The sequence below is a fragment of the Musa acuminata genome, chromosome BXJ1-9 (genome assembly GCF_036884655.1).
Source record: "Musa acuminata AAA Group cultivar baxijiao chromosome BXJ1-9, Cavendish_Baxijiao_AAA, whole genome shotgun sequence".
In the NCBI taxonomy this organism is placed as follows: domain Eukaryota; kingdom Viridiplantae; phylum Streptophyta; class Magnoliopsida; order Zingiberales; family Musaceae; genus Musa; species Musa acuminata.
The window spans coordinates 4981452-5003190 of record NC_088335.1 but is presented as its reverse complement, the minus strand read 5'-3'; the positions used below and the strand labels follow the sequence as shown (position 1 = coordinate 5003190).

The 21739-nt window shown below is 39.4% G+C and overlaps 3 protein-coding genes across 6 annotated transcripts; 2 read left to right on the top strand and 1 right to left on the bottom strand.

Annotated features, from left to right (window-relative positions):
- The first annotated feature begins 1787 nt into the window (after positions 1-1787).
- On the top strand, positions 1788-7234 carry LOC103997193 (3-oxoacyl-[acyl-carrier-protein] reductase 4). Its single transcript, XM_009418361.3, has 11 exons — positions 1788-2129; positions 2666-2808; positions 3425-3478; positions 4100-4180; positions 4262-4307; positions 4382-4476; positions 4568-4600; positions 6046-6180; positions 6261-6354; positions 6711-6793; positions 7003-7234. The coding sequence occupies exons 1-11, from the start codon at positions 1955-1957 to the stop codon at positions 7033-7035; spliced, it is 972 nt and encodes a 323-aa protein (XP_009416636.2). The 5' UTR covers positions 1788-1954; the 3' UTR covers positions 7036-7234.
- Positions 7235-7894: 660 nt separating this feature from the next.
- On the top strand, positions 7895-14046 carry LOC135592655 (stromal 70 kDa heat shock-related protein, chloroplastic-like). Its single transcript, XM_065082239.1, has 8 exons — positions 7895-8544; positions 9371-9623; positions 9816-9895; positions 10955-11097; positions 11213-11311; positions 11568-11757; positions 12595-12993; positions 13374-14046. The coding sequence occupies exons 1-8, from the start codon at positions 7996-7998 to the stop codon at positions 13794-13796; spliced, it is 2136 nt and encodes a 711-aa protein (XP_064938311.1). The 5' UTR covers positions 7895-7995; the 3' UTR covers positions 13797-14046.
- A 107-nt stretch (positions 14047-14153) lies between these two features.
- Positions 14154-18143, bottom strand: LOC135582348 (uncharacterized). 4 transcript variants are annotated; one of them, XM_065082242.1, is made up of 4 exons: positions 17920-18143; positions 17684-17732; positions 16877-17567; positions 14154-15580 (listed from the first exon to the last, which is right to left on the bottom strand). In XM_065082242.1, exons 3-4 carry the CDS (start codon positions 17561-17563, stop codon positions 14348-14350), a joined length of 1920 nt encoding a protein of 639 aa, XP_064938314.1. In that variant the 5' UTR covers positions 17564-17567; positions 17684-17732; positions 17920-18143; the 3' UTR covers positions 14154-14347. The 4 variants fall into 4 exon arrangements, with proteins under 4 accessions (XP_064938314.1, XP_064938313.1, XP_064938312.1 ...); XM_065082241.1 differs by lacking the exon at positions 17684-17732; XM_065082240.1 differs by lacking the exon at positions 17920-18143 and having other exon boundaries at positions 17684-17913.
- Between the last annotated feature and the right edge of the window lie 3596 nt (positions 18144-21739).

Sequence of the window (21739 nt, the reverse complement as noted above, 5' to 3'; positions counted from 1 at the left end):
AATGGGTCGACTCGGTGAACTCGGAGAAGTTGGAATCGGACCTAAACGCCGCGCGGCAACTCTCGAGAGCAGACCCAGCGATCCAACTAAATTATAGATTGCATATAGTTTGTTATCTTTAACATTTCGATTCTTATATTTTTAAAAAATATATATTAATATTTGTATAATTATAAAAATAAAATATTTATATATATTTACCGTAATAATATTAGTTTTATTGATAAAAATATAAAAATAAAAAGATAAAAAAGATAATCTCGGCATCGGTAGTAACAAACGACGGTGTCACTAGCATCGATATTGATACAATTGTCTAACTGCCTCCGACGCTACTCGCCTCCATGAGGAATATACCATCGACCACATCGTCTGATGCAGATGCAATTGCCACTTACAAATTATGTTGGCGTTGATGTAGATGGTGGCTGCTCCCCATCCCCTCGCTCCTCTACCACCCCATTCTCCTGGGAGCAACGTCCTAAAATCCCCAAATCCCTCTCCCACCCCACCATAGTCAAGGACGCCTCTACCCACCCCCTCCCTCTCGTGGTCCACTCCCACCCACTCGAAACTCTTCACCATATGCAAGAAGTGCTTTCCCTCCTCCCTCGACTCGTTCGTAGCTATGCTCGCCCTATGCTCCAATGGCCTCTCGCACGACAGCAATGACATGGATGAGCTCTGGTTAGTGCTCAACGTCGTGCCATAGAGGGCAACATGATCGATTCTGGCTCTTCGACTTGTACGGCTCATGTAAGGCAGCGTGCTTTGTCGTGGACGCCATGGTCTGCCTCCCTTGGATCGAGTTGTTGGGTTTCCTTAGCTATCGACCCGGCTCAAACAACATATGACCCATTTGTGTTGGCATCGACGTAGTTGGCGAGCAGCATCACTTTGCATTTGCATTGATGCCGATGCAAATGTAGAGCGATAAAAGGGTCGCTCGGTGAGTGAGGGGAGCGATGGGAGCTCTAGCAACCCTAGTTTTAGGTTGAGATCCGTTCAACAAATTAGCAGTGAGGCGGTCACCATCTTTGCCATAGATATCTTGAAAGGTCCATCTTTAGAGATGTATAGCAATCACAATTTTGACTATCTTGTCGTATCATAATTATTGGTTGCTCTAGTTATTATATTAAAAAAAAATTATTTAGACAAAAGAATATTTTTTTGATGAAATTAAATATTTGAATATTTTTTTTAAAAAAAACACTTATTTTTATACTATTATTTTGGATGTTGAAATACTGAATGTAATGAATACATATTCGAATAATACATTATCTACATCATCATTAGTTCGATACCTAGTATGAAAATAATAACGTGGTAAATATCTCGATGCTATATAATCGATACCTCAACGTTACATCATCATTAGTGACTGACACTGTATCATCAAGTGATCGACACTTCAGTACTAAATAGTCGACACCTTAACAATATGTAATCGATAGTCATAAGCATGCTAGCACATAAGCATTTTATAATCGACATCTCGATATTTAGGTGATTGATATTTTAACATCGTATCCATTGCACTTTCATCATCCTCAGCTAACATAACAATGCTCTTAAGACATTATCAACTATATCGTGTCTATAACATAACAATGCTCTTAAGAGAGTACACCCGCAGACTGCTCGACAATTACGTGAGGCTTGTCTAAATAAACTCGACAAACGGATGTGGTCGATTAAGACATCAGATCTTTCGCGCATCTTGACGTAAAGGAAGCAACCGAAACGGGCCGACCGCCTCACGGTTCGAGTCGAACCCCACCCAAACCCATTCCAAAACCCCCAACTCTGTCTCCTTCGCCTTCGGGGATTCCAAGAATTCCGACGCGACCTCGCCTTTTTAGTTCATTCCTACTCCACTTCTCTGGCAACCGTCCGTCCCTACGGATCCGGTCTCTCTTCTCGCCTTCTGGCGCTCTCCAGATCTGTGATGGCGGCGTCTTCCATTGCTTTCACCGGCCTTTCTTTGATCCCCGTCAGATCCGGTCCTCTCCGGAGGTCCGCGAACCTCCACAGCTTCCTTCCGATGTCCAGGCATGGATTCGTCGCCATGTCGCTGTCCCTCAACTCCAACTCCAGACCTGATAGAACTGTCGCCTTCTCTGGTAACCGTTTCCTTCTCTTGACCCGATTAGGAGAACGAAAAAGGTGTATAACTCTGGAGATGTGATTTAGATCATGTCCATCTGCAAAATGCTAAATAGATGATGGTGTCCTAAGGGTTTTCAAGAATAATTATCAATTTTAACAAGTCTCAATCTCGTTCTTCATTCATTAAAGAACAATCTGACAAGTTATGAGTAACGACACTTGGCAATTAAAAGAATAGATCAAAGCGATGCTATCGTGGACTTAAAAGAAAAATTGATTTTTTTGGCTTTAGTTCAAAAAAAAAAAAACTTCTTCTTTTAAATGCCTAATGCCATTCCATCAATTCCATATTCCGGTGCTTTTTGTTTTTGATCAACGGATTTGGAATCGAGTTCAGCATGATAATTTCTAATAGAAAAAAATCTGTTTATAGGCAAATTCTGACAGCTGCTTTTTATTACTTATTCTTCTTAATGCTTCCATCGCAAGTAGCTAGTTTTAACGATGACCATGTTGATACCTTTGGTCCATCTATTAATGACATTTACAGGTGTAAGGACGTATGTTGCAGCTGTTGAACAGTCAATTACTACAGAGGCTCAAAAAGTGGAAGCACCTGTTGTCATTGTTACTGGAGCGTCTAGAGGTATAGGAAAAGCGATAGCTTTAACACTAGGCAAAGCTGGTTGCAAGGTCAGTTGATATAAGATGTGTGCCTACTGATAGAATTAACTATTAAGACCAGACATTCTATTTTCTACTGTAATAGATAAATAACTTGCTATTTTATGTTTCTCTTTGTTGCTTTTAGTGTGTACCAACTTCATGCAACCGAGCAAACTCGCTTTCTCATGTTAGCTTGTATCCGAGGTTATTGTCATAATTGTCTGTCATATACAAGGTTTCTACCAAGATCATAGGACTAGAATTGGGATTGGCCTAGGTGCTGTAGAGCAGGAATTAGGATGGGGCCAAAAATAAAAACTGAAATATTATTTTGATATATATCAGAATTTTGAAAATTTTTATGAGATATATCTACATCTTGACAACATGTTGAATGATCATTTCTTTTGCTGTACTGCGACTTCGAACCTAGAACTTACATTTCTGTTAAAAGACAATTGTCATGCTTTGTAAGGTACCAAAGAAATCGTTTCATGGGCTTTAAAAGTTCATTGAGTTATCTCTACTGTATTGTAAATGTCATGAATGTGTAATTCATATAACTATGCAAAAATTCATATTGTAGTTCTATTGCTGAACAGATTTTCTGAATTTCTATCGCATAATTCTCTATTTGATTCAGGTTCTCGTGAATTATGCACGATCATCAAAGGAAGCTGAAGAAGTCTCCAAAGAAGTAGGTCCATATTGCCTATCTTTTACAAATTTTATTTTCTATTCAATTCAGAGGAAAGTTCACTATGATTGTCTGGGGTTTCCCAATTTCTTCATCATTTGTCGCATTTGCTTCTTTGTGCCAAGAAAACAAAATTTTCTTCTTAATAGTTTTTTTTTTTGTCAGAAATCATTTTAACTCTTGTTAGTTTTGTTTCAGATCCATTCTATATATAAGTTATACAACCAGCAAAAACTTTTAAGGTTGGTATGTGATAAATGAAAATTAGGATCTGAATACTGGTGATTGTTATATACACCATGATACTGGTGGTTGGTATATACAACCACGTACAACTATGTTATTATGTAGCCTGGAATACTACTGGGGAAAAATGTTCGATTGTTAGTCAGCATGTGGCATACAATGTATTGGCATGTGGTCTGACTGGTGAGTGCATATTTCGTGTGTCATCAAAATTAATCTTTACACAGAAATATGACGATGATACACTGATACATGACTCTTAAAGGGTTAGGGTACTGTTTCTAAAGTAACGAGCAGCATAAATTTTTTAACAATGCACTTAACAAATTTTTTTAACATTGTTTGCATATTCCTGATGTTTGATGTACTTTGCAGATAGATGCATACGGTGGTCAAGCCATTACTTTTGGTGGAGATGTTTCCAAAGAAGCTGATGTGGAATCTATGATAAAAACTGTTAGTCAAGAACATTGCATATATTCAACAAATCTATAAACCTAATCTTTGGCTGATTTTATGGCATATGTGATTCTTCAGGCAGTTGATACATGGGGAACGGTTGACATTTTAGTCAACAATGCAGGTTCCTAGGATTTCACTACTTGATCTGTTTGCTTCTAATATTTTCTAATGGAGACCAAACATTAATGCTTCCAGGAATTACACGGGACACTCTGTTGATGCGAATGAAAAAATCACAATGGCAGGAAGTCATTGACCTGAATCTTACTGGTGTTTTCCTTTGCACACAGGTTTGTGTTCTTGTACCTTCTGGAATTGACTTTGCAAGTTTTGGATGGTGAATCTTTTAATTCTTCATTGGTGCAATAAATTCTCCTGCAGGCAGCAGCCAAAATTATGTTGAAGAAGAAAAAGGTACCGCCTAAGGATTTCTTTCACATTGGTTTGTTAATAGATAGTGTTTGATTAATATGTGATCCAGAAAAAAGTTATCTACATAATTTGTTGGGTTAACGTTAAAAAAATCTTTTTTAGCTCATGGCAAATCTTGGAAATCCAGAAAAGGAAACTTTGTTGATTTGTCTGTCGTGATGCTCTTTTTGGTGCTAATTAAAGTAAACTATACTTAACAGAAAGCTACTGCCTAATTTGTTTGAGATGCTTGAAAATTTCGATGTTCTAATTGTTATATGTTATAGATCATGTGTTCATAACCATAACTTTGTCATGGTTATTCATAATGGTGGGGCAGGGTTGAGAGGCAGGGATATGTTTGAAGTCAGTATCAAGAAATCAATATTCTTTTGAAATTCATGGAATTATAGATTTTTAGGTGATTTTTCTTCATTGAATAATTGACAAATTCATGTTATTTTATCAATATGAAATACTGTGTAGCACCATCGGAAAACCTTTTTTTGACTTGTTTGCCGTCTTTTGTTTCTCTATTATAAATTAAAATATGATAGCAAGAAAAGAAGGACAACTAGTGTTTGTCCAGTTGTCGTCATTGCAGTAAAGTAACTAAGATCATGTTCATGTGATCACATGAAAATATTCGTGATAATGGGTATATTAGAGCTGCATAAGGTCTTATATCATAGTTTGCTATTAGAGAGGGGATAACTTGAATTAGGATGCAGTTGTCAATTCAAGTACACATCAAATTTGATTGACTGAATCTTATCAAGAAATTATGGTTTAGGGCTAGTTATTAGCAAAGGGAATTTTAACAAGCTTTCATGGTTTACTTAAGTTTTCCCATTACTTTATTTCTATACTCTCTACTTAATATATTCAAGTAAAAAGTTTTAGTCTAACCACCGAATTTTGAACTAAGCTGATTTCATCTTGTCGGCTCTTAAACGCACTTTTCACATCTTTCCTGGCTATGGATTCCCTGACTTTTATTTTCTTAATAATTACTTAAAATCTTTTGTTTCTACTACTTTCTTCTTTTAGAGACTACTCCGGATAGGTATTGTATTCTTGAATTAGTCTGGACCTTGAGAGCGAGTGCCCAAATTATTCCACATATCTAGGAATTATTTCTGGAAACAAGATTCATAACAGTCTTTGCAACCTGAAGTTTTCCCAGTCACCTGTTATGCAAGCAGATACTATCAATTAGTTTGTGAGGCCAGTAATTTTGATCATTTGTGCTTTATTACCAAATACTATATGTCTATATCTCCATGATAGTAGATATAGTCAGTCCGGGAAAATGACTCATCGATATATGAAGTTCTCAGATTGTCGTATTCAGTTAATCAATTTGCTCCAGCAGATTTATGCCTTTGTTTTTTGTCCAAATCATTCTTCAAACTCGATGCAATTTTTGTTCAATATGCTTCTGACAGGGAAGGATCATCAACATAGCATCTGTTGTTGGACTAGTGGGGAACATTGGCCAAGCTAATTATAGTGCTGCAAAGGCAGGGGTGATTGGTTTTACTAAAACTGTTGCAAAAGAATATGCAAGCAGAAATATCAATGTCAGTTTATTCTCTTATGTAAACCTTGCAATTTAATTTTGTGAATTCCTTTTATATGACTGTTTGGTGATACTTCCTAGGTTAATGCTGTCGCTCCTGGGTTCATTGCATCTGATATGACTGCTAAACTAGGAGAAGACATCGAAAAGAAAATATTGCAGACCATTCCATTAGGTAAGATTGGAAATATAACTTCTTGGAATAACATACTGAGCAGATCTTCTATAGTGATTGTCAACAGCTGTAAACTTCACTATTGTCTGTGGACATGTATTTCTTCTTGTAACTCTCCACTTGGAAGAAATTTACCTGACTTGGCAAGACTACAAAGATAATCATTTTAGCCTTCCCATTTTCCCTTTCAGTTTGACGCTTCAGGCTACCTCTGTAAACCTAGAGGTCTTGGGTTGTTCTGGGCTGAGCTACTTATGATTAGATTATAAACTGCTTCCATTTTTCTCTAGAAACTTTGCAGAAAGTCATAATTTATGTATATAAGAAGAACGTTATTATTTAAAATGACTTTTCAGCGAGGTATGGCCAACCAGAAGAAGTTGCTGGCTTAGTGGAGTTCTTGGCCCTTAATTCTGCATCGAGTTACATTACCGGGCAGGTAAATGCCATTTTAGTTAATGAACAGATGCCTGTTGTATGATTCTCCAGAGATGATTTGGTTTATGCTTTTGACAGTTATGATAGTTAACAAAAATATTTGCGACCTTATTTTGTTTTATTTTATTGGCTTTCATCACTGATCTGCTTTTAGCCATTATTATTTTTGCAATTTTCTTGTCTGAGAATATTTACTCTGATACAACGCAGGTCTTTACCATTGATGGCGGGATGGTTATGTAAACATGGGATGAGTTTTTCCGTCTTGAAGAACCTCTAACCTTTATTTGGATTGCTATGTTCACTGGCATGTTAGATTTTGGACAACTATGCAAACTTTCCTTTTTATCAGTTGTTTCCCTTTTTTTTCGTTTTGTTGAATGCTAACTTTTGAAATACTGCCTGGAAATAAGATTTTAAAGAACTCAGTTATTTCAAAGCATTATAATTGATGTTCCTCTCTTCTCGTATGTTTGATATGATCATATCATGCTTAAGGCTCTTTCACAGAGAGTTTTTTTAGATTGAATGCTTTATATTTCAATCATCTTCATCTTCTCCATAGCACTTGGCTTGATGCAATATCCCTCCATTGATTGTTTGTGCTATTTTATTAGCGTGACAATCTTATTGTCGAACATTGTCATCAACAAATTGAGTTCGAGTTAGTCTATAAGTGGGAAGAAATTGGAGATGGTTTATAAGTTGTTGATGTCATTAATGGTGAAGCAATTCTTCAAGTCTGATTCAACTGGGTAATCATAATATCTATAATAGACGTTCTCATGATGCTATCAAACAGTTCAACGAGCGTATTTTGGATCCTAATTGTCCCTATTTAAGATTGGCTTCTATGGTTTGTCCCCTTGCATCATCAGGTTAAGAGTCGTCGAGATCGGTCGGGAAGCAGCCACGCGTCTGTCCTTCCTCCATTAAACCACTGGGAAGACGCGAGTAGACGGCCGTCACGGCGCTCCGTTCGCCTGGTGTGGGGTTCACGGGAGCCGTTGGATTAGGACGCTCCTCTTCCCCTTACCGTTCATCAGAAAACCCTGCCCTGCCCTTATCTCTTCCGACGTCCACCAGCGAAGTCGTCTATTAAAGCTGCTCTCTCTCCCCCTCATTTGGCTTCCGATTAGGGTTGGAGCTTACACTTGGGCTCTACGGTAGCCCCCATCGATTGAAGGTTGTATTCCACCGTCGATGGCGACCTCGGCGGCTCAAATCCACGCCCTCGGCTCCGTCCCCTTCTTTCCTTCCTCGAAATTGCCGTCTTCCCGCGTCGCCGCATCCAGTTCCCTCTTCTTCGGCGTCCGCCGACCTGGCAGCGCCAGCGGAGCTCGCCTCAGCGCGAGGAGGCGGAACCAGCGGTCCGGCTATGGGCCGCTCCGGGTGGTGTGCGAGAAGGTGGTGGGGATCGATCTCGGGACCACTAACTCGGCGGTCGCGGCCATGGAGGGCGGGAAGCCGACCATCGTGACCAACGCCGAGGGCCAGCGGACGACGCCGTCGGTGGTTGCCTACACGAAGAACGGTGACCGGCTGGTCGGGCAGATTGCCAAGCGCCAGGCAGTGGTGAATCCGGAGAATACTTTCTTCTCTGTCAAGCGGTTCATCGGGCGGAAGATGTCGGAGGTGGATGAGGAGTCAAAGCAAGTCTCGTATCGGGTGCTGAGGGATGAAAACGGGAATGTCAAACTTGATTGCCCTGCCATCGGGAAGCAGTTTGCTGCTGAAGAGATCTCGGCTCAGGTGATGAATTTTGAGTTCTATCTTGAAGTTTTACCCAACCGTTTAATTCGCTTTATGCCACTATCTTGTAGAACAGTAAATACTTACGAGCTTAATGAGCTATTCTCAGTAATTTTGACCAGTATGCTTCTTGTTCCATGTTTGGAGTTTGTTGGAGAGACCATATGTTAATGCCTTAGTCTTGGATAATTATTTCTTCTTTCCTTGGTTCTTTCCTTTTATGGAAAATGTCAGCTTCTGAGAGATTATAGTTTGGCAGCTTTTCTTCTTGCATGTTCTTTCTCTTTAAGTTCCTACGGCAGAAGCTTGGAACGAATGTACTAACCTGATCAAATAGTGTTTTGAGTTTGGCAAACTCTTTGAAGCATCATGTTTTGTGCTCTTGATGTTGTTTTTTCTTTGCCGTTGTGTTTTGTGCATCTGTTTGCTAGTTTCTTTTATGGAATCCACACAATGAACTTGCTCTTTGAAGATACATGTAGAGTACACTTTATAGTGGTTGTTACTTTCTTTTTGTTTGTGGTTTTCTATTACAATTGGAGATTAATCTAAATGGTGTATGTTTTCCTCATTATGATGTTAAAATCCCAGGCTCAAAATTTTTAATAGTTTACTGTTGATTTACATAATTAAAATTTTTTGTTAGACTGTTATGATATTGAGTTTTGGTATCTGTCAAATAGTTGGAGATTATGAGTGAACTTTACCATGGCTGCAGGTATTTGAAGTTAATTTAGTGATTTTATAGCCTTCCTGTGTTTTGAGGCTAAGAATGGGGTGCATTCTCTATTTTCTCCATGATTGCTGAATGTCTTTGTTTTTTCAGGTTTTGAGAAAGCTTGTGGATGATGCATCTAAGTTTTTGAATGACAAGGTTACAAAAGCAGTGGTTACAGTTCCTGCATACTTCAATGATTCCCAAAGGACAGCTACAAAGGATGCCGGTCGTATCGCTGGCTTAGAAGTTCTTCGTATCATCAATGAGCCGACAGCTGCATCATTGGCATATGGTTTTGAAAAGAAGAGTAATGAAACTATTCTCGTATTTGATCTGGGAGGTGGCACCTTTGATGTTTCAGGTACTGGGGCTTACTATTCTCCCAAACACCGCTTCCATAACTCTGTGTCATTGTTGCTTCTGCCAAGCATAAATCATTTAGATTTACTCCTTCCAATCTTGAAGTTCATGGGTTAAAGTTATTTCCTTTCTTTATTGAGAAAAGTAGTTCCTTTTAACTTTCTGTAATAGCCTCTATGTTAATATACTGCAGTTCTTGAGGTTGGAGATGGCGTCTTTGAAGTACTCTCAACATCAGGAGACACACATCTTGGTGGTGACGACTTTGACAAGGTTGGTTATGTTAAATATGCGAAACTCTGGTAGTATTTCTTTTTTACTTTTTTGTTCTTGAGTTTGTATTTTGAATATGAAACCTGGTGCTGTCGTTATCTTATGCTTGATCTGTATTGTGTTAAGCACATGATTGGTGCCCCCTTGTGCAATTGTTCTGCTGATGATGGTAAAATACTAAATTTTTCAGTGTTTGCAGCTATCATGGTTGCATAGATATACCAGTTCCAGTCATTGAATTGAGTAGTGCAAGTTATCTATGTTATATATTGTAGTTTGGTTGTCTTTAGTTGCCAGAATATGGCGAGCTCCACATGAAAAACCAAGGGATGGGAATGATCATTTCTATTTACATGAGCTTATTGAATAGCATAATATTTTTTCTAGAAAGGATAACTATGAGTAACATTTCTCTTATCCAGTGTGGAACAGTAGCATTATATACCATTTAAAACTTAACCTACTGTTGGAGAGGGAACGGATGATGTTATTTTCTTCCTGTTGGTTTCTACTTTCTGGTACAAGTTTTCTGTAGCTTCTAGTCCAGTCTTTTCTTTCCATTGACTGCTTTTCTTTTTCATCTTTTCAGATGAATTTATGAACTTGGGCTTAATGTTCTATCATTTTTTTTGAGCTCATATGAAATGTCAGTCAATTAGTTTCTTTTTATTTTTTAATCTGGCTACAGTCTTAAATACCCCTGCTCTTGAACTTTTAGTATCAAACTGACATTTGAAACTATCTCCTCTTGTTAACCTAACTCCTGTTCTTTCAGTTCCTTATTCTATCCTTTAACAAAAAACTATAGTATAGTTTATACAGCATCTCTATTAGCATGTTCTGGACAGGGTTGTGCTGGTGTCAGCACTGAATCTTTTATTCTCACATACACTTAAGCAGCTACACACTTGACAAAATTTTTCTGATCTACCTGTTCACTGGAATGCATCCTAAGTTATGCTCACTGAAGATTATATATCGCCACATAAGTTGTGTATACTGAAAATGCATTTATGTGGATGGTATAAATGCATTCATATTATTTTCCATGTTGATCAGAGAATCGTTGACTGGCTTTCTGCTGACTTTAAGAGAGATGAAGGCATTGATCTTCTGAAGGACAAACAAGCCCTTCAGAGACTGACTGAAACAGCAGAAAAGGCTAAGATGGAATTGTCCTCCTTGACCCAAACAAACATCAGGTTAGATTCTGTTGTGCCCATGTTTTCTTTGTCTTCACTATGTTCTTTCTGAATTTGGTTTTCTTGATATTTTTAGTCCTCTCTAATCTAGACTCTCTGTCTGATCTTTTGGCAGTTTACCATTTATCACCGCTACTGCTGATGGTCCTAAGCACATAGAGACAACACTTACAAGGGCCAAGTTTGAGGAACTATGTTCAGACCTTCTTGACAGGTATAGTAAAATTTTATATCATGAATTTTTCTTTCTGCGATGTAGAACAAGTCAGTTTACAGAATCTAAGCCTGCTCAGGCCGTTTTTTGTATAAAACGCAAAAAAAACCATTATGATTTACACTGATGACTGCTTTTCTGGTTGTTTCACTAATTTTGGATCTGATCTGATGTCTATTGGCTGGATAATGTATATGTGTGCTTCATATTTTTTCTGACATTTATTTCATCTTTACTCATGCCGTTGGTGAAACAGGCTTAAAACTCCTGTAGATAATTCCTTAAAAGATGCAAAGCTCTCGTTTAAAGACATTGATGAGGTAATTCTTGTTGGTGGGTCAACTCGTATCCCAGCAGTTCAGGAACTCGTGAAGAAGATGACTGGGAAGGAGCCCAATGTTACTGTCAACCCTGATGAGGTTGTTGCTCTTGGTGCTGCAGTGCAGGTTTGGCTTCCAAAAACATTAGCATGGACCCGAGCAATTAGTTAATTTGAAATTTATGTTGTTAGTTCGAATTTTCAATTTATAATAATTGGTGAGCTACCTAAGTGACAAAACTGAGCCAATTTTATGCTAGAATCTTATAAATATATGAACAAGGTTGTGCTCCTATGACAATGAAAAGTTCAGTCACTTTATTTATTCATATTGAAATCCGATGATTACTACTAATTTTTTAAACTCCAATGAACCTCAAAATAGAACATACATATTTTCTAGAACTGATAAGAGTAATTTATCTATGCAACACAGCATTATAAGACGGATATATAGAATATCTGTTGCATTACTTGTGATTTTATGGGTCAGGTGATATCTGTATTTCAAGTTACATGCCGCCATAACTCTGGTGCCATGGCATGTGCAGAACTCTCTGATGTTGAAAATTTACACAAAATTCTGACGGCTATGATGGGAGACCCTCATGTCCTTAGCCTCTGTTTATTGATGACTTCATGATAAATATTTTTGATGAAAATCTGTCCTGAGCACTTTATTGCTGTCGGTCATCCGGTTGACCCATACACAAATTTGTGCAAAGATATTGGTCTCTTTTTTCTGCACCAATTTTATTAGCATGCTTATAATTGAATTCACAGTACATCTTCAGGATTTACTATCATGAATGAAGTTCTGTTTTTGTAATCTGTAAATGAACTCAAATTAAGGTGGTTTGAAATCAGATTTCAGTGCTTGTAAAAAGATAAAATAGTCCTTTCTTATTCTTGTCTTTTCTCTTATATTAGTGTTGTTAATTACTTCTGCACTTAAACTTTTCAGGCAGGAGTGTTGGCAGGTGATGTCAGTGATATTGTCCTTCTCGATGTTACACCTCTATCTCTTGGTTTGGAAACACTGGGTGGTGTGATGACAAAGATCATCCCGAGGAACACAACACTGCCAACATCCAAATCAGAAGTCTTCTCGACAGCAGCAGATGGCCAAACAAGTGTCGAGATTAATGTTCTTCAGGGTGAAAGAGAGTTTGTGAGAGACAACAAATCACTTGGCAGTTTCCGTCTTGATGGAATCCCTCCAGCTCCACGTGGGGTACCACAGATTGAAGTCAAGTTTGATATTGATGCCAATGGAATTCTTTCTGTTACCGCGGTGGACAAGGGTACTGGAAAGAAACAAGATATCACTATTACTGGGGCTAGCACCTTGCCCACCGATGAGGTGAGCTCTCCCAGTATCATATTTAACCACTTCTTCATTCTTCACTCATCGCAGGATTTTGTTGTTGCATATGTAGAATGATCCATAGATGTTTCCATTCCCATCTTTTAAAGGTCAAGTATCGATATGTTGAAGGTCTAGTTTGTCTTCATTACCTTCTACGAGTTGAAGTTTGTGTTGAAAGATCAGCCAAATGTGTTAAGAAAGCATAGATGGTTTGGAAAGATTAAAGCCAACACGCTTGTGATCCTTTGCACTTCTCTGTCGATTTAGTTTATCCATTTAAACCATAATTATTGTTTCAAACATTAGAATTTGGCTGTCTGCAAATCCACATATGTTCTAACTTCTAACTGATGTTTGCCAACGGTGCTATCCAGGTTGAAAGAATGGTGAAGGAAGCTGAGAAGTTTGCCAAAGAGGATAAGGAGAAGAGGGATGCCATCGACACAAAGAACCAGTCTGAGTCTGTGATTTATCAGACAGAAAAGCAACTGAAGGAGCTCGGAGATAAGGTGCCTGCTGCTGTCAAAGAAAAGGTAGAAGGAAAGCTGAAGGATCTCAAGGACGCTGTTGCTGGTGGATCAACTCAGAGCATGAAGGATGCCATGGCAGCCCTGAACCAGGAGGTGATGCAACTCGGACAATCGCTCTATAACCAGCCAGGCGCAGCCGGTGCTGGTCCTGGTGCTGGTGCTGGTTCTGGTCCTGCTCCTGGAGCTGATGCTGGGTCTTCCGGACCATCTTCCAAGGGGTCTGAGAATGGCGATGTGATTGATGCCGATTTCACCGATAGCAATTGAAAATGCCGACGATCTCGGGAAGTACAGTAAGGCCACTGGGATTCAAATTGTCATACAGTCCATCGAGTAAATAGCTTTAATAAGGTCTTACTATTTTACTTCTTGTCCGATGCTCTCATTGAATCGCTCTCCGGATTCAAGATGTCGAGTTTTGTTCATTTAGAACAACTTGTTTGTGATTTGTTACCAAATCAAGATAGGATTGATGTAGCTGTTTCAGGATCTTATTCAGGATCTTATTTTTTTCCTACGAGGATTAATCGCCCCTAGTCACTTGGCGTATCCTTCGTTGTATATTGTCAACATTGTGCTGTGGCATGTCTAGCAAATGCTTATATGCTAGCGATTACTCGATAGTAAACGCAATTCAGAACAGCATCAGTTCTATTTTTTATCTTAATTTCCTATTATAAAAGCTTCCGAACAGGTAGCAGCTATATGAAACTCTCCACAACACAAAGCAGATGCAAACTTCAAAAGCTTTGCAGAACGTAGACAGACTCCATGGATAGGGTATTACTGACTGCACCAAATGCTTAAACTAAAGATCATCAAACCGCTGATGCCACCAGTGAGGGCTTGGATGCATGATTAGATTGCTGTTCATCTGCTTCCATGTGCTGTGCCCCGAAGCAGAAGTACTGACTCATCGGTCTGCCGTTCACAAGGCTCCATCTCGGGGTCGCATTCTCCACCGCACTATAATTCATGGAGGAACTGGAACAGGAGGCGCCATCATTCTCGTTCTCCGAACAAATGCCCTTCCGTTTCTCCATCGCAGACGATGCAGCAAACTTCTTCCTCGTGGCTGGACTCGGCACCGCGCTTCTCACGGAAAGAGGTCGCTTGTTGCTTGCCATCATCATCATCATCCATGTCGACTTGGAGAACTGCTGCCGGAGTGGAGTCGGAGCTTCTCCCCGGTCGACCAACTTCTTGAAGGACTCCAACGACTCATCATCTCCCACCACCTTCTTTAAAGTCTCGGCCGTCTTCCCCCTCCTCCGAGGCCACCCGAGTAGAACCCTCAGATGCCTCGCCACATTGCCGATGGAACCGATCTGCTGCTTCTTCCTCCTATCCGAACCGGCACTGAAGTGGCTGACCTCGCTCTTGCTGGCGCTCGAGCACGAGCTCGGCCTCGCACTGGCGTCCGATGCCTGGATGCCCGTGTACAAAAATATCTCCGCATCCGAAACCCTAAACGCGGTGCCTGGGCTCTTCGCAACGCCTTGCATCTTTAGGTGGGAAGCGATGGCCGACCTCGTTCTGTAGTCCTTCGAGTTCGCCATCCCTCCCGCAGAGATCAACTGCTTGATCAGCACCTCCGACGACGCCGATCGAGGGTGCTGTCGGAGCACATCCAGCGGCGTCATGCCATCGCCATCTCGAACGTTGAGGTCGATGGATCGGACCGTCATCAGGAGCTCGACCAAATCCGCATGCACATTGCCGATCACGGCCATATGGAGGGCGGTCCTCCCGTCCTTGTTTCTGACATTGACGATCTCTTGAACGCTCGCAGCGTTTCCATCGATCAGCTTCCTCACCAGCTCCATCTGCCTGTCGAGCCTGCGGAAACCCGGGGTTCTGAAGCCTGCCACTGCCATGTGAAGGAAGGTGTCGCCAGCTTCATTGATCGAACGGGAGGAAGAGGGTGAAGCCGCCATCAGGGCCTCTGCAACAGGTAAGTGTCCTCGAAAGGCTGCTATATGCAATGCTGTGTTCCCTTTCTTGTCTCTGGAGTCGATCATGTCGATAGATACAAGTAGATACTTGACTACCTGCATTATTATAGTTAGAAAAGTAGCCATTTGATTGAGGTACAATTCATTAGAACACAAAAAGCAAAGATGCTTTGTAGAATTCTAAGGTAGAACATGCCATGTTCAAACCCAGTGGACTGCAACATTATCCATTCTGCTTTAGAGTAGAACACAAACATTTTTGTTTGCTTTAGTTCATAATATAATTAGTCAAAGAAAACTTGTTGTCTAAATAAGATAATAGTATTTTAAAGTTCATAATATGTATTTTATTTTCTCTAAATAAGTTGCTCAACTTGCAAGATAGAGAAGTAAGATATACAATTGAGTCATCATGATTCTTACAATGTGTAATCACAAAAAAATGTTGCATGTATTCCAATTTCTAGCTTCTGCTTCCTTTAAGTCACAAGTCTAAGGAGTTGTCTAGCTAACAACTGATTCAAGCAAAACATAGCAATGCCACTTTGAAATGAAATGAAATCTTGGTTAAGTGGAACTATTTAAGACTTGGATGACACAAGAGCTAGAGAGAGAGAGAGAGAGATTCCATTAGCACCAAATTTGATACCTGACTAGTTTTAGTTGGTCATGTCTAGCCTTGTGGAGACTTCCATGATGCTGTAAAAGGCAGGTGCTCAGCATTGACACTCATTAACCCAAATTGGATGATTGCTGAAGTATGTTTAAAGATTCATGTATGAGGAAAACCAGTTAGAGAAGGCTGTAAGTTCATCTTTAGATATAGAGTGTACAACCTGGCCTAGATTTGTTCTTTCCCTAAAGGTTTCATAAGAGTAGAAATGAAGAATACCCTTTCTAATGATGTTGAAACCTCAAACAGATACAACAATAATTTGCTGCTACATGATCAATATGAGTCTTTATTTGCAGCAATGCTTTACAATTTTCGTGTATCGATACTACTAGGGCTTTGACTAGTACCATATCGGTCCGTATGATATACCAAATTTCAAAAAAAGAAGAAAAAAATAAATCAAATGATAAGATGAAGAAATTGTCCTATCATCAGGAGTATCGGACGGTATAAAGGCCTGTATTTGGGAGTATCCCCCTGTTTACCCTTAAATTTTCAGACAAATAAATATCTTCTGTATCATTGTGTATCGGATGGTATCGCAAACCTTAATTTTTGTAGTATGATGGAAACTAGAATGAAGTTGCTGAAACTTGGTGCTTCTGATGCCACAGACAACATCATGAGTGCTGAAGAATCACTAGTTCAAACAAACTTGTAGAGCAAACAATGAATCAAGATCAAGGCTTCTGTGGAAAGCACAAGCAGTGTCTCACCTCAACCTGTCCTCTACCAGAGGCAGTATGCAAGATGGTGGATCCCTGGATGTCTCTGTAAGCCACCACATCTGAGCAGTCCACCAGAAGCTCCTTCAAGAACTCCAAGCTCCCTCCTCTGGCAGAAGCATGGAGTGCCCTGTTCACCATCTCCCACCTAAAACCAGAGTCTGCTCCTCCACCGCCACCTATGGACCGCCTCGGTGACACCGCAGAGTCGAACAGAAGCCTGAAGACCTCCGAGCTCTTGCTCCTCGCCGCGGCATAGAAGATGTCAGTGACGCCATATTCCCCTTCACCGAAGACTAGCAGTGGTTCTCTGTGGAGCAGCTCCTGCACAAAGCCCATGTCCCCTGCCGAGGCTGCAGTGTAGAGAAGCCATCCACCGTAGCCGGCACGGATCAGCGAGTTCTTCCCGTTCCTCCCCTCACACTCATGGAGCAGGCGGCGAGCGACAGTGGACCGGCATCTGGCGGCGTCCACGAACTGGGCGTCGTCGTCCCACACCGTCTCAAGCCGGCGGATGCGGCGAAGGGAGGTGAGCTTTATGAGGAGATTGGCGTCGAGATGCAGCAGCTGCCGGACGAGGTCGTAGTGGCCATTAGCTGCTGCCCAATCGATCGGGGAGGCGTACCACCACTGGTCTCCGGTGCTCTCCCACCGGAGGGGGAAGTAAGAATCCGGCATTCAGCTGATGCCCGAGGAAGGCGAACCATTTCAAATGCAAATAGGAGCGGATACTGTGAGAACGAACTCATTCTATGCAGATCAAATGCATCACATGAAAACTAAGCAAGAAGACAATACCAAGACACTGCAGAATAATATGGCTCATGGTAGTTCAAAGCATTGAAGGCTGGCAGAACAAAGATGTGAGCAAGACAGATTCCAAGAAGCTAAAAGAGTATATACAGCTAAAATAATTGGAGAATAGGAGGAAAGCTGATACAGACTCAAAGAAACAGCAAAAACTATGAACAACTGAGTGTAATAATAGATTGATGGTAAGGAGACAGGTGAGAGGATTAGGAAAGAGAACTTACAGTGGATGATATGACCAAGTCAAAACCAAGCACTTGGCGAAATGAAATGGAGAGACATCAGAACTTAAAGGCAACAGAGAGGAGATTGATGTGAATCGAATGTGGGGAGGTGTGTGTGGTCCTCTCTCCAAGTGCATGAAGAGGTGGTAATTGTGGTTAGGGCTAGAAAGGGTGGTTTGCAGTGAAGAAGGAAAACACAGGCTGCTCTCTGCCACCCAAAGCAAAAAGTGGGGAAAAGCTTCGAGTGGTATTGTGCTTAACATGATGGGACCTCTCTCTCTCTCTCTCTCTCTCTCTCTCTCTCTCTCTCTCTCCGTCCCTGTTGTGTGTGATATTACATCATATCTACACCACCTCTCAGAAAAGGTCATGGACTGATAGAAGGAAGGAATGGTTGGTCAGCAAAGAAAACGTAGCAGTGACATGTGTGGCTCTTTACAAGTATGAGTTCATTGATATCTGGGAGGATTAATCACCAGAAATATGTTGCAAGCTCTAAGTTGAATCAAATGCTATCCACACTGTGGCTTTCATGCAAACTTCTGGAACTCACCTTTTTCCCACTGCATCAATCTGACATACATACATACATATATATATATATATATTCCCTCAAAACATTCAACAGAAAGAATAAAGATATTAGCTAATGCAGTATCATATCATTTTCCACGTCAGAAAATTAGTTTTATGTGAAGGATCATTTGTCAGCGTCGGAGTGAAAAGAAAGAATGTCTTGGCCACTGGTTTTCTACGAACATCTTGGAATGCTGGAAGTGATAATGATAAAGAAAGCAGAGCACACAAACGAAGGATAGGAGATTGAATTCACTACAACCTCTCGAGACAAGTGGAGAAGATGACTAGAGGATGCACACCACACACAGTACAAATCCGCAAAGAGACAAACAAGAAGATAACCCCATGAGATGCTGCTCCGAATGCTCGTGGGGATTCGAGTGGGAGTCCGTGCAACATTTTTGTTTCATCATCTTTGTCAACAAAGAAGAAGCCATCGATTGAGTTCAGATATCGAAGGCAGGAAGCAGACAGAGTGAGTGGCATTGGGAAATCCGGACTTCCATCTGTTTTGGCTTGCAGTCGCTTTCCTGGGGCCGGACATCCTCTCCATCACCGAGGTCTTCTCTTCATACATCTCAAGAATCTGCCTCTTTAACTGTGAAAGCTAAAACTCTCTTTGACTTATCTGAGCTCTTCTCCTCGTTTGGGTGATTTCAAACGACATGTTCGAGTATGCTTAGATAATAAAGATATGTTTCTGGAGGATTAAAACAGTTTTATTATACGAATACTCTACTGGAATAGAGTCAAAATTGAAGAAATTTGTTAGATTTAACCAGGGAGGTATAATTCGTATACTTCGAAATGAAGATTCAAATACTTAGGTGATTTTTGTAGTATTTTCGATACAATTCAAATTAGAATATATATATATATATATATATATATATATATATATATATATATATATATATATATATATATATATATATATATATATCTTCTGTTCATAAAAGTAATGAAAAATGTCAATTGATCCTTAGGAGCCAACTAATTATATTGATTTGTTTCAACCCAAGACATAGACAGAGACAAAATTAATCTTTCTAAAAAGAAATTTCTTAAAGAAAAAAATTAAAAGATATCTTCATATTAGTTGACATGAAACTTAAATAATATTGATTGGACTAAATTAGATTTAACCAGGGAGGTATAATTCGTATACTTCGAAATGAAGATTCAAATACTTAGATGATTTTTGAAGTATTTTCGATACAATTCAAATTAGAATATATATATATATATATATATATATATATATATATATATATATATATATATATATATATATATATATATATATATATATATATATATATATATATTGAAGAGACTTATATATATATAACTTCTGTTCATAAAAGTAATGAAAAATGTCAATTGATCCTTAGGAGCCAACTAATTATATTGATTTGTTTCAACCCAAGACATAGACAGAGACAAAATTAATCTTTCTAAAAAGAAATTTCTTAAAGAAAAAAAAATTAAAAGATATATTCATATTAGTCGTAAGGTGACATGAAGCTTAAACAATATCGATTGGACTAAACTAGATTAATAATTTTCATGCTTAAATTGTATAAAAAATTTTACTCATCTAAAATTGATGGTATATATGTTTAGCAATAGGTTAGGTCTGTTCATAAGCCTCTTGAAATATCAAGTATATTTATTTTTATGCTAAAAAAATAAATCAATGACTGAAAAATGAGAACAAAATTAGAAAATTGTATGAGGAAATGAGGAAATAGATGAATATCACAAGAATTTGCTATATAATTTAGTAAATGGACAAATAAAACAGCATATGTTGGGCATTTGATAGAGATTAGGCCTTAACTTAAAAGCTTTGGCACATCTTGGTGATGGCAACACCATCACTTCACAAGCATCTAATCATAAATGCATAAATCAATGGAAAGACAGTAATTGGTTGACCACTCTACTTCACATTAAACCCACACCAGAAATTGCATGGCATCATTGACACACAATATGCTGGATTTGGTGATGTTGAAGCTTTTGGGAGGTAGAAGATATGAGTTCTCATTGATGACACTTGGGACCAAACAAAGAGGTTCAATTAAAGCCCTCATTACTCTTTGTAGTGTACTATACATTAATCTACTTGCCAGAACTTAAATGTGCTAACTTGGGACCATGCACAGCATTGAAGATCAAGCAAAATTAACATGAGGATGTCATGAAGGAGAATTAAATCTTTCTTACTTGACCAAGTATATTGCTGGAATAATCAACAACATGAATTCAAATCTCAGTCAGTAGCATAGCATTCAGCTGTCACTCTGCATGGAAAAAAAGTGAACAGGGTGAGAAGCAGCTTACTCTATCCAATCATATGTTTTGTTCATTAATCAGGCTAAGCAACTCCGATCATTGTTGTGATGGAGGGGGTGACAACTGATCTAATCAGCAGAAATTGTTGGGTTCTGGAAGTGCTATTTTCTAGATCCAAATTCTCCTGCTTCCCTTTTTTCTCAGGCACCAATATCTGTGGCATTTCAAGGGGCACAAGATCATAACACACCACATGTGGCAAGTAGCATGAGGAGGAGGGCATCACATGCCAATGGACTACAAAGTGAGCAACCAAAAGTAACCATCACATGCTACAAACAGAAGATCAACTAAATTCTGTAACAAAAAAATAACTGGAGGAATTCATGCAACATATGACTGTAACTCCCCCAGATGGAGCAAATCAAAAGTTTTTCTGAGGCTGGTAAGTTAGAAATTAACCACAACTGTATTCAGGTAATCAGGAGACTGAAGATTAGCCAACAATGTCCATGAATGCAGGAACAGGAGAGTGATCAACTGATGAGGTCATTTTTGGTTTAGCTCAGTGGTCAGTTTCTTTGTCTGTGCAGCTAAATAGAAGCATGAAAATAGTTGTCATCCTATCCCCAAAAAAAGTAGCAAGCAGAACATGGTGTGCTTCGCAAGAAAAGCAGAGAGAAGTCATGGTCCCAATCTGAGTCCAAGCATGAAAGCTTCAAGACAGCACATGACATGTAGGAAGCATGGCCTGCCACAATGCAACAAGCAATGAACAATCCTTTTAACTAACTACCAAAACCTCTCTTTATTCCCCTTTTCTTACCCTTCTTTCTCAACTTTGCTTCTGATAGACAACAGACATGGGAAAACTTTATGTTCCATGAGATAAGGAAATCACTAAACTCCAAGCTGTGCCCATAAAGAATGTACAATGAGT

Coding starts and splice junctions, on each gene's coding strand:
- LOC135582348 (XM_065082242.1), bottom strand. CDS start 17,563: ATGCCGGATTCTTACTTCCCCCTCCGGTGGGAGAGCACCGGAGACCAG. Junction 15,581..16,876: donor CTGGTAGAGGACAGGTTGAG/GTGAGACACTGC, acceptor ATAATAATGCAG/GTAGTCAAGTATCTACTTGT.
- LOC135592655 (XM_065082239.1), top strand. CDS start 7,996: ATGGCGACCTCGGCGGCTCAAATCCACGCCCTCGGCTCCGTCCCCTTC. Junction 11,312..11,567: donor TGTTCAGACCTTCTTGACAG/GTATAGTAAAAT, acceptor TTGGTGAAACAG/GCTTAAAACTCCTGTAGATA. Junction 12,994..13,373: donor GCACCTTGCCCACCGATGAG/GTGAGCTCTCCC, acceptor GGTGCTATCCAG/GTTGAAAGAATGGTGAAGGA.
- LOC103997193 (XM_009418361.3), top strand. CDS start 1,955: ATGGCGGCGTCTTCCATTGCTTTCACCGGCCTTTCTTTGATCCCCGTC. Junction 4,308..4,381: donor CATTTTAGTCAACAATGCAG/GTTCCTAGGATT, acceptor TAATGCTTCCAG/GAATTACACGGGACACTCTG. Junction 6,794..7,002: donor CGAGTTACATTACCGGGCAG/GTAAATGCCATT, acceptor GATACAACGCAG/GTCTTTACCATTGATGGCGG.